The 17,137-nt window shown below is 37.7% G+C and overlaps 2 protein-coding genes and 1 pseudogene across 3 annotated transcripts in view; all 3 read left to right on the top strand.

Annotated features, from left to right (window-relative positions):
- The first annotated feature begins 278 nt into the window (after positions 1-278).
- On the top strand, positions 279-7,922 carry LOC130215668 (gastrula zinc finger protein XlCGF28.1-like; annotated as a pseudogene).
- A 3,181-nt stretch (positions 7,923-11,103) lies between these two features.
- Positions 11,104-13,821, top strand: LOC130215620 (gastrula zinc finger protein XlCGF17.1-like). Its single transcript, XM_056447468.1, has one exon. It carries the CDS (start codon positions 11,105-11,107, stop codon positions 12,158-12,160), a length of 1,056 nt encoding a protein of 351 aa, XP_056303443.1. The 5' UTR covers position 11,104; the 3' UTR covers positions 12,161-13,821.
- Positions 13,822-16,083: 2,262 nt separating this feature from the next.
- The window catches only part of LOC130215600 (zinc finger protein OZF-like), a 110,730-nt gene continuing 109,676 nt past the window's right edge, over positions 16,084-17,137 (top strand). For both annotated transcript variants that reach the window (XM_056447445.1, XM_056447446.1), the window contains exon 1: positions 16,084-16,190. In XM_056447445.1, the coding sequence (XP_056303420.1) occupies positions 16,136-16,190 (55 nt within the window). In that variant the 5' untranslated portion in view covers positions 16,084-16,135. The remainder of the gene's footprint in view (positions 16,191-17,137) is intronic.

The following is a 17,137-nucleotide window of genomic DNA, read 5'->3' on the forward strand; positions in this document are numbered from 1 at the left end:
TGTTTTTGGAATGTGCTACTGTTAGCAATCTGATCACTTAAATAATTGATATTTAAACGATATGTTTATTTAAATGCTGTCTCGTATTGTATTTAGTCTGAAGCTCATCAATATTATCAGAATTAACAAAATCCTCTTTTTTCATCTCAGTAGTTCTTGTTTTTCTCTCATTCATTATACTGATGTACAAATTGCCACATTAAGTTAATGTTATTAGCATCAGCTGACTGAGCAAATTACCTGATCATATCTTGTGTCTCCTATAAGATATAACATCATACTATTTATTTCCTCATTCAGTGTAAATGAATCAGATTTCTCTGTTTCTTCTCCTGAAGCTCTGCCGCCATCAGTGAAAGACAAAGACAGAGTTTATTGAAGGACAGTGAGAAGATGAGTGATCCAGAACCCTGCAGAATTAAACAGGAAGAGACTGAAGAACTAATAGGTTTGTGTTTATTCATTACTCTTCAATTTCAGCCAAACGCTCTTACTCATGATTGTTTGCCTGTACGGTTAAAAGCTATTCATGAGTGGCACATGCAGTAAAAACTAGCAAATCTGGCTGCTGTACGCAGTAACAATAATATTTCCACTTATTTTGAACTTCAACACGGCACAAGACATGGTTGCCCTTTGTCCCCACTCTTATTTGCAGTTGTGATGGAAGCTCTTGCTCTGGGCATTCAGCGGCAGGAGTGGAACATAAGGTTTCATAGTATGTGGACGATATGTTATTATATTTGTCACACCCCCTTACAAGTTTTCCCAAATTGTTTAAGTTACTTTGGCAAAATATCTGGCTATAAAATCAAAATTCAGTAGAATGAATTAAAGCCTGTTGGAGATGCGGTCAATATATCAGCCCCTTTTAAAATTAGCCATAAGAAATTTAAATACCTTGGCGTGTGTCACACATAATCATAAAGATTCATATGTGTCCAATTATCAGCCTCTCTTATTTTGAGCGATGGGACCACCTGCCTTTGTCATTGGATGGTAGAATTAATATGGTAAAGATGAATGTGCTGCCCAAATTTTTGTATATCTTTCAATCTCTTCCTTTCTTTCTGACAAAATCGTTCTTCCTTAATATAAATAATCATATATCAGCCTTTATCTGGAACAAAGAACACCTAAGATAAAAATAAGTATGCTGCAGAGACCTCGCGCATAGGTAATGTTTAAATGGATTTCATAGCCCTTTAACTCTTGTGATGGAAACGGACGCACACAACATGACAATCTGAGAAAAAAGGAACTTGTGTCGTATCTTCATATGTTTTCATCTTTTATTTTCTCTATAGACTTTTGGTTATATATTGTTTCTAGTTCTGGTGTTAAAAAGCCTTGTACAAAAAACAAACTCGAAGATTAAAATGTGACTTATTAATTTTCAGATGTGATGGTGAAGGAGGAGAGTGAAGAACTGAGTGGAGATGAGGAGAAACATCATGTCAAGAGTGAAATCGAACTTCACAGAAAGACTGAAGATAGTTTTTTAATGGAAAAAACATCCATGAAATGTTTTCACCTGCACTCAGTGTGGAAAGAGTTTCAGCTACGAATACAGTCTCAAGCGTCACATGATGATCCACACTGGAGAGAAACCTTACAAGTGTTCATATTGCAACAAGAGCTTCAATTGTTCAGGAAACCTGAATAAACATGAGAGGATCCACACTGGAGTGAAAACACACAGATGTGATCAGTGCAGCAAAACATTTTTTAATTCAACAGATCTGAAGAACCATCTTGGAGTTCATACAAACGAGAAGCCGTATTCCTGTTCTGAGTGTGGAAAGAGTTTTACACTGCTGTCATATTTAAGAAAACATGATAAGATCCACACTGGTGTGAAAGAGTTTGTCTGCTTTGAGTGTAAGAAGAGTTTTATTAGAGCTCAACAACTGAAGCTGCACCAGATGATTCACACTGGAGAGAAACCGTACAAGTGTTCACACTGTGAGAAGAGATTCAGAAAGTTAGAAACAATGAAAACACACAAGATGATTCACACTGGAGAGAAACCGTTCACATGTACTCAGTGTGGGAATAGTTTCAGGCAATCATCTTCCCTTAATAAACACATGAAGATCCACACTGGAGAGAAAACACACAAATGTGATCAGTGCGGTAAAATATTTTCGAGGCCTGCAGATCTAAAGATCCATCTTAGACTTCATACAAATGAGAAACTTTATTCCTGCTCTGAGTGTGGAAAGAGTTTCACAACACCGTCACATTTTAAAGCACATCAGAAGATCCACACTGGTGTGAGAGAGTTTTCGTGCTTTGCATGCAATAAGAATTTTTTGACACATGGAGACTTGAAAAAGCACCAGAAGATCCACACTGGAGAGAAACTGCATGTGTGTTCACACTGCAACAAGAGATTTACTACTTCAGGACATCTGAAAGTACATGAGAGAATTCACACTGGAGAGAAACCGTACACGTGTACTCAATGTGGGAAGAGTTTCACACAGTTATCACACCATATAGATCACATGAGGATCCACACTGGAGAGAAAACACACAAGTGTGATCAGTGCGGTAAAACATTTTTGAGGCCTTCAGATCTAAAGAGACATCTTCGACTTCATACGAAGGAGAAGCCTTATTCATGCTCTGAGTGTGGAAAGGGTTTTACTCAGCAATTCCATTTTAAAGCACATCAGAAGATCCACACTGGAGAGAAACCGTACACTCACTCGGTGTTAGAAGAGTTTTGCACGATCATCATCCCTTGATGAGCACATGAAGATCCACACTGGAGTGAAAAAGCTCAAAGTGATCGATGCAGCAAAACTTTTTTAGGTTTTACAGTCTTAAGAAACACCTTGATCTTCAGGCCTTAAGGCCCAAGGCCAATTCTATTTTTATACCCCTACCCCTTCCCCATGGCCCTTACAACCGAGGAAAGCGCCGAGGAAAAAACTTCACCAATTGGTGAAAGTGAAGAAAAATAAAACCACGAGAGAACTAGGCTCAGATGGGTATGACCATTTCTCCACTGGCCAAACGCAGTCTAAGCACCGGAGGCTGGAAGCTGGGCCTCAGCGAAGACTCGTCTGTCCCTGGAGCATCACAGGAATCAGTCTCATGCTCTCCACTCCTCCATGACGACCACAGCAGCTGCTCAGGATACGGCCTGGTCCAGGACATGGAAACCTTGGAATTATATCGTTGCTGGTCTTGGATCGAATCAGTGGCGCTGCGTAGTCTGAGGGCCTCGGGAAGCGTATCCCCAAGTGGAATTATAGAATAAAGAGAATAATTAGCGTAGCTGCTGTTCATAGTATAAGTAAATGATATGAAGAAACCTGTGTGGAGCACATTCATGTATCATACCGCTAAGTGATGCACTGAGTGTATGCTTTACTAAAGAGATAGGTCTTTAATGTAGTTTTGAACTGCGAGAGTGTGTCTGAGCCTCGGACATTATCAGGAAGGCTATTCCAGAGTTTAGAAGCCATAAATGAGAACGCTCGACCTCCGTTACTTGACTTTGCTATTCTAGGTGCTACCAGAAGCCCTGAGTTTCTTAAAGAGCGAGTTGGATTGTAGCAAGACAGAAGGTTGGTTAGATAAACAGGAGCACGATTATTTAAAGCTTTATAGGTAAGAAGCAATATTTTAAATTCAATACGAAACTTAACAGGCAGCCAGTGTAAGGAGAATAAAATTGGGGTGATGTGATCATATTTTCTAGACCTGGTAAGAACTCTGGCAGCTGCATTTTGTACTAGTTGAAGTTTATTAATAGAGGATGCTGGATAGCCAGCAAACAGAGCATTACAGTAATCCAGCCTAGAAGTCATAAAAGCATGGACTAGCTTTTCTGCATCTGAGATGGATAGCATACTTCGTAACTTAGCAATATTTCTCAGATGAAAGAAAGCAGTTTTTGTGACATGGGATATATGATGTTCAAAAGTTAAATTGCTGTCTAATATGACACCCAGATATATATTTATATCTCTCCAATTGTAGGTCGAGTTGTGAGATCTGCTGTGTACAGGATTTAGGCTCAATAAGTAATAATTCTGTTTGTCTGAGTTTAAGAGAAGATAATTGTTGGTCATCCAGTCTTTAACATCTTTAATACACTCAGTTAGCTTAGATAGTTCAGACGTTTCATCAGGTTTAGTTGAAATATATAATTGAGTATCATCTGCATAGCAGTGAAAGCTGATCCCATGTCTTCTAATAATGTCTCCCAGGGGTAGCATGTATATTGTAAACAGCAAAGGGCCTAAAACTGATCCTTGAGGCACCCCATACTTTACTGGGCTGACTTGTGAAGGCTGTCCATTAATGTTCACAAACTGGTAACGTTCAGCTAAGTATGACTTAAACCATTGTAGAGCCTGTCCCTGGACACCTGTAGACTTTAAGCGATTAATGAGGATACCGTGGTCAGTGGTGTTTAATGCTGCACTAAGATCGAGTAAAACTAATAGCGAGATGCACCCTTGGTCAGCAGCTAAGAGTAGATCATTGGTTATTTTCACTAATGCAGTTCTGTGCTGTGATGAGCTCTGAAACCTGACTGAAACACTTCAAAAACATTGTTTGTCTGCAGAAAGGAGCATAATTGAGCAGAAACAACTTTTTCTAGTATTTTAGATATAAATGGAAGGTTTGAAATAGGCCTATAATTAGCTAAGTTGCTGCGGTCCAGTTGTGGTTTCTTAATAATAGGTTTAATAACAGCTAACTTGTAAGGATTTGGAACATGGCCTAAAGATAAAGAAGAGTTGATAACATTAAGAAGAGGTTCTCCTATAACAGGTAGCAATTCTTTCAGTAATTTTGTTGGAATTGGGTCCAATATACACGTAGCTGATTTAGAGCTATTTATAATTTTGTCTAGCTCTTCCTGTTCTATGAATATTCAAGAACTGTAGGTTATTTTGATTCAGTGGAATGTTTACTGGATCTGAAGTATAAGGCGGTGCAGAAAGTTTAATATCTCCTATTTTCTGTCTAAAGCCTTCTATTTTATCACTGAAAAAATTCATGAAGTCATCACTACTAATTTGCGGTGGAACATTTTTGTCTAAGCATGACTGATTATTTGTTAATTTAGCAATGGTGTTAAATAAGAATCTAGGATTGTTATGATTATTTTCTATCAGTTTGCGGAGGTGCTCAGCCCTGGCAGATTTTAAAGCCCTCCTATAGCTGGACATACTGTCTTTGTATGCAATTCTAAAAACTTCTAAATGAGTTTTTTTCCATTTACGTTCCAGGGTAACAGCTTATTCTCAGCCACTAGACTTTTCTGACCGGGTATTCGAGTGTCATCGAGTGTCAGAATGTTGTTGAACTGCTACAGAAGTTATTATTAGGGATTATAGATCGCGACATTTAGCGGGTTTTTTTATCGTTTTTTTTTTTGAAGCATGACGGTAAAACATGAACGTGGTTATGTATATACTAAAACATGTGCTTGTTTGTCATAAAAATTCATAAAAATGACAAAAAATACAAATTTTGGGACTTTTTCCGGGTACAGCAATGCTGCCGTTGTGGCAGGTGTATACTGGGAAATTTTCTTACCCGTTGGTTTCAAGTGTGGTCCTGAAAAATCTTCGTTCAAAGGGCTATTCTCCCCTTCCCCTCAGCCCTACGCCTTCAAGCTAAAGAGAATTGGGACACCCATACCGCTTCATTTAAATGCGCAAAACAAGGGTAGGGGGAAGGGGTAGAATTGGGATTGGGCTTTAGTCCTGCATTTTGGTTCTGTTAGATCTTTAATTGTGGGGTAAACTGGATAATTTTGAGCTTTTGTCAGCTAATTTCAGCTTCCGGGTTTAAAAGGATTTTCAGGGCGGGATCAAAATTGTAAAACTGTAAGTGCAAAGATGACGCGTCAGTTTCTCATTATTATTCATAGCTGAGTTTTCTTATCCTATGAGAAGAGGCGGCTTCTTAACTATTAATGACTGCGTGGCTTTCCGAAGGCAAAACAGACCTGCAGTGCCAAGCTGTGAGACCTTATGTTGATGACTGGGTGAGACTGCGTCCACGGAACCACGACACACAGTATTTAGCTGTTCATGAAGGGTCGTATGTGTTTGTTTTCGTGATCCACAGGGTTTGTTGCATGATTTTCCCTGCGATGCTGTTTGTTTGCAGCAAGTCTTTTTGTCGGGAGAGCTGTACGAGAATTGGTGAATGGCGGACGTTGAATTTTATCAGGAGTTCATCGCCGTGCTGCTGTGTTTGCCTAAATCCTCCAGATTACCAGCAGGGCTAATGGTTAGAATAAACAGGGCAAGAGACCTGCTGTACTGAGTCTGCCTTCAGACCGGGGATTGAGGGAGAAGTCCTCATTCATAGTGATTGAATGAACACGATTATCTTTATAATGATATAAATTATGGTTGTGTGTATATGAAATTACGAATAACATGTAGCAGGGCATTAACTTAGTTTATTTCTTTGCAATTTTAACTTTGTAAACTATTAAATCATGCGTCTCCTCATGGTTTGTCTCATTTTGGGAGCTAACTGACAACAGTTGTTCGCTCCACTCCTTCTCTGTTCTGCTGGCCACTCCCACTCCTGCCCTTTACTCGCGGAGCTCCACGCTTATTATGATGCATCTTTTGAAAAAATTCTGAGGTAGACCTGAACCAAAAGTGAGGGGGTTCATGGCCCTTTAAGACACATCTTAATCTGTAATCTTTTGCTTTTTATTGTTTTATTGATTATTGTACATGACTTTTGGCTCATTACTGGGTTTTATGTAAGCTTGCAATTCTGTCTTGGGCTGCATTTGTATTTGTTGTTGTAGGAATATTCATTGGTTTAACTCCAGTATGTTTCATAAATGCCTCCTAATTAACAACAGATGATTTAATTATGATGTGTAATACATGACAGTAGCATATTACCAATATCTCATTTAGAAAAAAAATATTAGTGTATATAAAAATATAGTGACTATAGAAATGTGGTGACTATCCAGTAATGTTTACATTTTGATCTGTGTATTGGTCTGTGTATTTGTCCCGCCCCTTTTCCGCTGATTGGACAGATGAGTAAAAGATGACAGTGACTTTACAAGCACCATCTTAAGTAATAATGAGATTTTAGCAATGTTGAGATGAAATTTTACCTCACACTTGGGTTATTTAGTCCCAATTGTACCCTGTAAGCCCTTACCTGTCCCAATTCTCTTTAGTGTGAAGGTGTAGGGGTAAGGGCTGTATTGCTCTACAAACAGATTTTTCAAGACCATGCTGCAAATGAAAAGGAGCTTTCTCTGAATACCCCACTTAAAGCAATAACATGGCTCCAAAACCAAGCAAGGAGACCTACAAATGTAAAAAAGGAGCAATGATGTTCAATAAAGATGGATGGTTTGTGCTTGCGTTAAAAACAACAAAGAAGATTATGCATATTTAGGATTGTTTTAGGGGTGAAAAGCCACAGTAACAAAGCCAAACAAATATCCTTGGTTAGAACGTTTACCACTAAATGATGTGAAAATCCCTATCATCGCTCATTTTGATGCAACAATACAAATTAAATAGAGTAAATCGGTTTTCTCAGCAGTATATTATGCATCGGGAGTGTTTAATGGACCTTGAAAATTTAGTAGATTCAGAGCAGACATAGAACCTCCCCAATCAATGCTAATGTTCACCCATCAAGAGGGAATGCTGTGAACCGCTGACACCACTGGCTTGCATTGTTCGTGACCCGTGGAGCTGCGTATCGATGGATTTGCTCTTCAGAGTTTGGACTCGGTATTGAATATTAAACCACACTGAACTGAACTTCAACTCTGAAAACTGGACTGACACGGTTTCAATTCACTATAATCTTCTATTTGAAGCTGCTTTGACACAATCTACATTGTAAAAGCGCTAGAGAAATAAAGATGACTTGAATTGAGTTGTAAACCTGCCTGAAGAAAGAAAGAATGTGAGAAGATTCAAAGACTAACGGTTCTATTGTAAATGCAGATCATGTTGTAAATATAAATAATCTTTTACAACATGCACGTACATGTCGAAAACAAGAACACAAGATTATCATCAATGCTCACGCAGCACATTTACACTCAATTTCCATATAAACTAATTGAAAATGCTGCATCCACAGAGCTCACGAACTGTGCTATGTCGTATGTTGTAGTTTTTTTATTTGCTTCAAGCCGTTATTTCTTAAATTTTTTTCTTATTTTATTAACTTTTGTTGTTCAAGTTGCTGATGGTTTCACTTTCACATTACAATATGTATGGAATTGTCGAAGCAGGCTTTGTTTTCCCCAATTTGTTTTAATAATATGGTTGTTTCAGCCAAATACTTAATACATAAATTGAGATAATTCAAAACGTCTCTATTGTTTAGTGTTTCTAGAAATAAACAAAATTAAAAGTTGTATATGTATATATACAAATATGATGTTTGTAACACACACACACACACACATATATATATATATATATATATATATATATATATATGTGTGTGTGTGTGTGTGTGTGTGTGTGTGTGTGTGTGTGTGTTGTGTTTGCAAATTATAAGGTTCTGTCTGCATTCTGATTTTGAGATATTGAGCTTTCATAGCTTTTACTTTACATATAGCAAAACTGTATATGTGTAACATTTGTTTTTTAAAATAAAAAGTCTTCAAATGTAAACAACTTATACAAAAAACATCCCATAATGTAAATGAGTTATCGTTTAATAAGAATGACAATAACTCAATTTTGACAAAAATGTCAGATAGAACCTTATAATTCTAAGGTGACGATATATATATATATATATATATATATATATAATATATATATATATATATTATATATATATATATAATCTGGATCTAATATGATACTACCGCATTGAGTCTTCCACAGTTTATGCTTATTTTGTAAAGTTTTGTCAGTTTTTAAATAATAATAAAGCCTGCCGTTATTCCCGCCTCTCAGCGGTGACGTCGTCAATGACGCGTTCATTCAGCGTCGAGTTTTCACAGCTGAGGTGAGTCGTTGACGCTTTTTCTCGTGTTTACACAACAATAAAACACACTTTACAGTTTATTAAAGCGACAATCTGCGACTAGTTTCTGCATTGAGTTCACCTCTATCTGTGTGTCTGCTGACCAAAACAATACAGCAGGCAAAGAGGAGCTCTGAGAGGAAGATATGAGTGAATGTGTTTGTTTACTGTGTGAGGTTTCCACGTTTGTTATTATTTCGCTAAATATGATCTGTGAAGGGAATAATGGGAATCTTCTGCAGCAGATATGTGAACTATGATGAATAAAACACATTCTCTGTTTCTTCTCCTGAAGCTCTGCCGCCATCAGTGAAAGACAAAGACAGAGTTTATTGAAGGACAGTGAGAAGATGAGTGATCCAGAACCCTGCAGAATTAAACAGGAAGAGACTGAAGAACTAATAGGTTTGTGTTTATTCATTACTCATCTTCATCATCGTTCATCTTTAAGCACTTCATTAGTTTTAGCACTTTTATTGTATGTTAACAATTTGTCAGCAAATGATACTTAATGACAGGTGTTATAAACATGAATAAAGTCTCATTTACATTCGGGAAATGTCACATCATGATCATAAAGGTGTCATGAAGTAAAGACCCTTAGGTAAAACACTTTCTCTGCCGCTTTTTATTTAAATTTTCATGTTAAGGCAGGTGTTTGGTGTTACTTTTTTCTCTCACAAGGAGTAATTTTATGTTAAATGCTTCTGGATGTTGAACCTTTTTACAAATGCTTCCTATCAGTACTCTTTACTGCTGAATGGGTGAAACTAAGTGACCACTTATACTCACCGGCCACTTAATTACGTACACCTGACTATGGGTTGGACCCCTTTTGCCTTCAGAACTGCCTTAATCCTTCATAGCATAGATTCAACAAGGTACTGGAAATATTCCTCAGAGATTTTGCTTCATATTGACATGATGGCATCACGCAGTTGCTGCAGATTTGTCGGCTGCACATCCATGATGCCAATCTCCCTTTCCACCGCATCCCAAAGGTGCTCTATTGGATTGAGCACTGGTGACTGTGGAGGCCATTTGAGTACAGTGAACTCATTGTCATGTTCAAGAAACCAGTCTAAGATGATTCACGCTTTATGACATGGTGTGTTATCCTGCTGGAAGTAGCCATCAGAAGATGGAGACACTGTGGTCATAAAGGGATGGACATGGTCAGCAACAATACTCAGGGAAGGCTGTGGCATTAACACGATGCTCAATTGGTTCTAATGAGCCCAAAGTGTGTGAAGAATGCATCTCCCACACCATTACACCACCACCAGCAGCAGCCTGAACCACTGATACAAGGCAGGATGGATCCATGCTTTCATGTTGTTGAAGCCAAATTCTGACCCGACCATCCGAATGTGTCAGCAGAAATGGAGACTCATCAGACCAGGCAACGTTTCTCCAATCTTCTATGGTCCAGTTTTGGTGAGCCTGTGTGAATTGTAGCCTCAGTTTCCTGTTCTTAGCTGACAGGAGCGGCACCCGGTGTGGTCTACTGCTGCTGTAGCCCATCTGCCTCAAGGTTGGAAGTGTTGTGTGTTCAGAGATGCTCTTCTGCAGACCTCGGTTGTAACGAGTGCTTATTTGAGTTACTGTTGCCTTTCTATCAGCTGGAACCAGTCTGGCCATTCCCCTCTGACCTCTGGCATCAACAAGGCATTTGCGCCCACAGAACTGCCACTCACTGGATATTTTTCCCATTCTCTGTAAACCCTAGAGATGGTTGTGTGTGAAAATCCCAGTAGATCAGCAGTTTCTGAAATACTCTGGCACCAAAAACAATGCCACGTTCAAAGTCACCTAAATCTTCTTTCTTCCCCATTCTGATGCCCTTTCAGTTGATGTGCTTTACTAATAGCCTTAAACTCAGGCATTTTCTTGTCTTCCTCTCTCTTATCACTAGTGATGACATTTCTTCTTTTTTTGTGTTCATCTTAAAATTACAAGCAAAGGAGGCAAGGAGCAGCAGTATTGTTCTTTACAGTAAATGCTCTTCTTCTTGATCATTTGACTGTTCGGATAAAAACTAGACTCCTAAAATGTGACTTATTAATTTTCAGATGTGATGGTGAAGGAGGAGAGAGAAGAACTGAGTGAAGATGAGGAGAAACATCATGTCAAAACTGAAATCGGAGCTCAGACAAAGACTGAAGATAGTTTTTTATTAGAAAGAACAGCCATAAATGTTTTCACCTGCACTCAATGTGGAAAGAGTTTCAGCTACGAATACAGTCTCAAGTGTCACATGATGATCCACGCTGGAGAAAAAACACACAGATGTGATCACTGCAGCAAAACATTTTTGATTTCTTCAGCTCTGAAGAGACATCTTAGAGTTCATACAAACGAGAAGCCTCATTCATGTGCTCAGTGTGGAAAGAGTTTTACACTGCTGTCATATTTAAGAAAACATGATAAGATCCACACTGGTGTGAAAGAGTTTGTCTGCTTTGAGTGTAAGAAGAGTTTTTTTAGAGCTGAAGACTTGAAGCTGCACCAGAGGATTCACACTGGAGAGAGACCATATAAGTGTTCACACTGCGACAAGAGATTCAGACGGTTACAAACAATGAAAACACACAAGAGGACTCACACTGGAGAGAGACCGTTTACATGTACTCAGTGTGGCAAGAATTTCAGGCAATCATCTTCCCTTAATAATCACATGAAGATCCACACTGGAGGGAAAACACACAAATGTGATCAGTGCAGCAAAATATTTTTGAGGCCTTCAGATCTGAAGATCCATCTTAGGTTTCATACAAATGACAAGCCTTATTCCTGCTCTGAGTGTGGAAAGAGTTTCGCAACACAATCACATTTTAAAGACCATCAGAAGATCCACACTGGTGTGAGAGAGTTTGTGTGCTTTTTATGTAAGAAGAATTTTTTTACATCTGGAGACTTGAAAAAGCACCAGAAAATCCACACTGGAGAGAAACCGCATGTGTGTTCACACTGCAACAGGGGATTTATTAATTCAGGACAGCTAAATATTCACGAGAGGATTCACACTGGAGAGAAACCGTACACATGTTCTCAGTGTGGGAAGACTTTCAGGCAATCATCAAACTTTAATAAACACATGAAGATCCACACTGGAGTGAAAAAGCTTAAATGAGATCAATGCGGCAAAACTTTTTAGGGCGTACGAGCTTAAGAAACATCTTAATGTTCATAGTGAGGAGAAGCTTTAGTCCTGTATTTTGGTCCTGTTAGATCTGAGTGCTGCATTCAATACTATATGTCATAGTATATAGTTGAAAAGTCTTCACTATCAGTTCACTATCTGGAATTCCGTTAAACTGGTTTACATCTTTTCTTTCCGAATGGTTTTTGACACATACAAGGTTAGAATATTTATCTTGTGCCCACTCATTTTAATGCAACAATAAAAATTCAATTTTGTAACTCATAAGGAGTGTTAAATGGGCCATGGATATTTAGTAGATTCACATCAGGGCAGACAAAGAACCTCCCCAATCAATACCAATGTTCACCCATCAAGAGGAAATACTGTGAACCAGCCTGAAGAAAGAATGAATGTGAAAAGATTAAAAGATTAGCCAGTTTTATTGTATATGCAGATGATTATAATGTAAATCTAAATGACAGTTTACATATTTTAGAGGGGAGACACAAGTAAGAGCGCGACCAATAATCGCTGATAGATGTCACCCTAATCAAGACCATGCAAAATACAAGCCCAAAATTCCGGAAGATCTCACTGTTGCTTACATACTAATGCCAATAGTTTCTATGTATACACAGAAAAAAGTTCCTGTATCTTTAGAGAAATGTAGTAATTTTGCTATTAAATTACTATTTATAGTAAGTAACATGTTATGCTACTTTTCATTACCTTTGCGGAGGCTTTATCTCTTTCAGAACTTGCAGGTAGGGTTGGGCGAGGTCGACCAATTTGGCATCGTACGATATCTAATGTGAAGCATCACGATGGACGATGGCATCGTCGTCGTAGGCGGCGCTGAATTAATTATTTATGAATGCATAATCATGCCAGTCTGAAAAACGGCAGATTTAGAGCACCGATAGACACCATAAGAGTTCACAAGAGTTCATTGCCTAAAAGTAACTGTTAATCAGATGCATTGTTTGTATAGTTTATCCTAAATAGCACACTAAATAGCACAACACTGAATACTTAATACAAAAAACTAAATACATTTTATGAAATTAGATGTAATTTGAATAAACGCATACATTTGATTGACTGAAGCATCTATTACACAAACTGACATTACTAAACAGGTGGACGCCCCCTCGATCGTCAATGTATAATTCGCATACTGATGCTACCCACTGTGCCGCCCTTTAATAGCTATTAATAAAAAATAAAAAGTAGTTCAGATTACATTTTTAAAAAGTAGCTCGAATATTATTACTCATTTTTTTTTTTAAATCAATGCGATATACTACTCGTTACTTAGAGAAATCATATTATTACGTAACTTGCGTTATTGTAATGCGTTAGGCCCAACAACAGCTATAGGCATTTTCAATCTAAATACACGAATCATAGATAACAGCATTTGGGGTTATGGCCGATCGCTGTGTGTTTATATTTACTTTTATAAGTAAATCTGAATGTCAATCGCAAGCTATCTACTGAGGTTTATCTGTCATAGAGGTTGCTGATAGTTTCACTTTCACATTATGTGAAATGTATGCATGGAATTGTCAATTTAAGTTCTACACCGCGCCTCATAGCTATTGACCAATCGGCAGAAAAAAGCTTCTCATGCACGCCCACATGTTGAAATCTCGTTTTTTTTTTTTTTTGGTGTTTGTTTTTTGAATAAACGAATAAACATAGTGTTTTGACTCAATATTTAGTTTTTATTTTGAGTTTAAATGAAATATCTACTGTTTTAATGTTGTTTCATTTTCCAAAATAAATGGAATAATCAAATGAAAGAATGAAGTAACTTGAATATAATATGAAACTATTGTGTTGAGTTTCCCACAGTTTATGCACAATCTGTAAAGTTTTATGTCATTTTCGTGTATTTTCAATTTTAAAAAGTAAAATCCGCCGTTGTTCCCGCCTCTCCGTGATGACGTCAGCGCTGACGCGTTCATCCAGCGTCGAGTCTTCAGAGCTGAGGTGAGTCGTTGACGCTTTTTCTCGTGTGTACACAACAATAAAACACACTTTACAGTTTATTAAAGCGACAATCTGCGACTAGTTTCTGCATTGAGTTCACCTCTATCTGTGTGTCTGCTGACCAAAACAATACAGCAGGCAGAGAGGAGCTCTGAGAGGAAGATATGAGCTCAGTGTTTTTCTGTCAGTGTGTTGAGGTTGTACACGTTTACGTTTTTAATATAGCAAAATACGATCTGTGAGAAGAAATATTGCGGCATATAGGTACACTTTGAAGCAGAAAACATTTAATAGTTGTTAATTTAACAGTGATGCTCTTTATTTTCTAGAGGTTTTTGTTATTTCTGAGTTTCTGTGCATAGATGTGCTACTGCTAACTATCTAATCACGTTATTGGCATGAACGCTTGATGTTTAAACGAGATATTGATATAAATGCAAAAATATGTTTTATTAATTACAAGAGTACCTAGAGCTGCGCGATTATGGGTAAAATCATAATTGTAATCAGTCAAAAGTGTTGGCCGTCCTGTGTTTTTATTTTTTTAAATTTCCCAAATGATGTTTAACAGAGCAAGGAATTTCCTATAATATTTTTTTCTGGAGAAAGTCTTATTTGTTTTATTTTGATTTAAATATTTTGAAACCTATTTTAAGGTCAATATTATACTGGGGTAAAATTGGTTTTATATTCGCACATTCGTTCATTTAACAGTCCCTACTGTTTACCTAAGATACTTTGAATATTCAGTGTGAATTAGCATGTAAGTACGACTTCAAAACAACATTAGCTCTATTTAATTGACTGTAAACAACGTTGTACTATGATACTTATTGGCTGCTAATATGATTTCCCCATTTAAAATTTGCAAAAAAAAAAAATTCTGAAATTATATTATTAAGGAGAATCTCTAAATGTGCGAAAATAAAACCACATTTACCCCAGTCAATATTATTAGCCCCCTTAAGCAATATATTTTTGATTGTCTGCAGAAGAAACTACTGTTATACATTGACTTGTCTAAATTTCCCTAATTAAGCCTTTGAAACGCACTTTAAACTGAATACTGGTATCTTGAAAAATATCTAGTAAAATATTATTTACTGTCATCACAGCAAAGATAAAAGAAATCAGTTATTAGAAATGAGTTATTAAATCTGTTATGTTTAGAAATGGGTTGAAAAAAATCTCTCCGTTAAACAAATTGGCGGGAAAGGATCGCTAATAATTCAAGAGGGCTAATAATTCTGACTTTTGCTGTGTATATACAGTTATTCTCCTCCCTGTAAATAAGGAAAGGGAAATAAGTATACTTATATAAAACAAACAGGTTGGCGCCAATAGCCTAGTGGTTAGTGCGTCGACACATAGCACCCAGGTGCTTGCGGCGACCCGAGTTCGATACCCGACTTGAGGTCCTTTGCCAATACTTCCCCTATCTCTGCTCCTCACACTTTCCTGTCTGTAAATCTCCACTGTCCTGTTAATAAAGGTGAAAACCTCTTAAAAATATTTATAATAAAAATGAAACAAACTGTGCTTTAAGGATCTTCACTGTAAGGAAAAAAACATGCGCTCTTTTGCACTTTTAAAAACAGGAATGATTTGGTTCATCAAGGAATGTTGCACATCCCGTGCTGCAAAAGGTACTTTACATTACATGCTTTCAGCAATGTTCACATGAAACTGAGCTTTGCAGAGCAACAAATCTGTACAACTGGAAATATATATGATGCAATAATCATTTAATCTTCATTAATGTTTTTGCATAATTGTTAGAAACCAAAATTGAAACTAAATTTCGATTGATTGCTCATCCCTAATAGTACCTCATCCTCCGAACACTCAGTTTAAAATGAGCTGATCTGCTGTTTAATTAGTGTTTAAAGTCTTCTCTGTTTATTCTCCTGAAGCTCTGCTGTCATCAGTGAAAGACAAAGACAGAGTTTATTGAAGGACAGTGAGAAGATGAGTGATCCAGAACCCTGCAGAATTAAAGAGGAAGAGACTGAAGAACTAATAGGTTTGTGTTTATTCATTACTCTTCATTAATGAGACTGAAGTGCTTCATGACTTTTATTACTTTTTTATATTAACTATTATTTATTTTAATTTTTGAGTTTAGAATATGGGACCCACCTTAAGTAAACCTATCGCTTTATGTAAATCAAGTATAATTAAAGAGTACATTTATTTAAATAATCCGACTTATTATACAGCTACTCGCCACAAATCTACTCAATTAGACACAAAACATTAATCTGAGCTGTGACAAAACGGCTGGATGCAGCCACATTAACCTACTTATAATTGGTCGCCACAGCGGAATGAACCACCAACTTATCCGGCACATGGTTCAAGCAGCGGATGCCATTCCAGTTGCAACCCAGCACTGGGAAACACCCATATACACTCATTCACTCACACACTACAGCCAATTTAGTTCAGCAATTTCCCTAAAGCACATGTGTTTGAACTGTGGGGGAAACTGAAGGAAACCCCCCAACACGAGGAAAACATGCAAACTCCACAAGGAAAAACTATCCGGCCCAGCTGGGGCTCGAACCAGCAACCTTCTTGCTGTGAGGCCATAGTGCTGACCACTGTGCCACCTCACAAAATAAGCATATATTCTTTCATTCATTTTCTTTTCAGCTTAGTTCCTTTATTTATCAGGGGTCACCACAGTGGTGTGAACGGCCAACTTATCCAGCAGGTTTTTTGCAGCGGATGCCTTTTCCCAGCACTGGGAAACACCCATACACACTCATTAACACACACTTATACACTAAGGCCAATTTAGTTTATCAATTCCCCTGTAGTGCATGTGTTTGGACTGTGGGGGTAACCGGAGCACCCGGAGGAAACCCACGCCAACACAGGGAGAACATGCAAACTCCACATGGAAAAGCTACCTGGCCCAGTCTGGACTCGAACCAGCGACCTTCTTGCTGTGAGGCCATAGTGTTG

The sequence above is a fragment of the Danio aesculapii genome, chromosome 22 (assembly GCF_903798145.1).
Source record: "Danio aesculapii chromosome 22, fDanAes4.1, whole genome shotgun sequence".
NCBI lineage: Eukaryota > Metazoa > Chordata > Actinopteri > Cypriniformes > Danionidae > Danio > Danio aesculapii.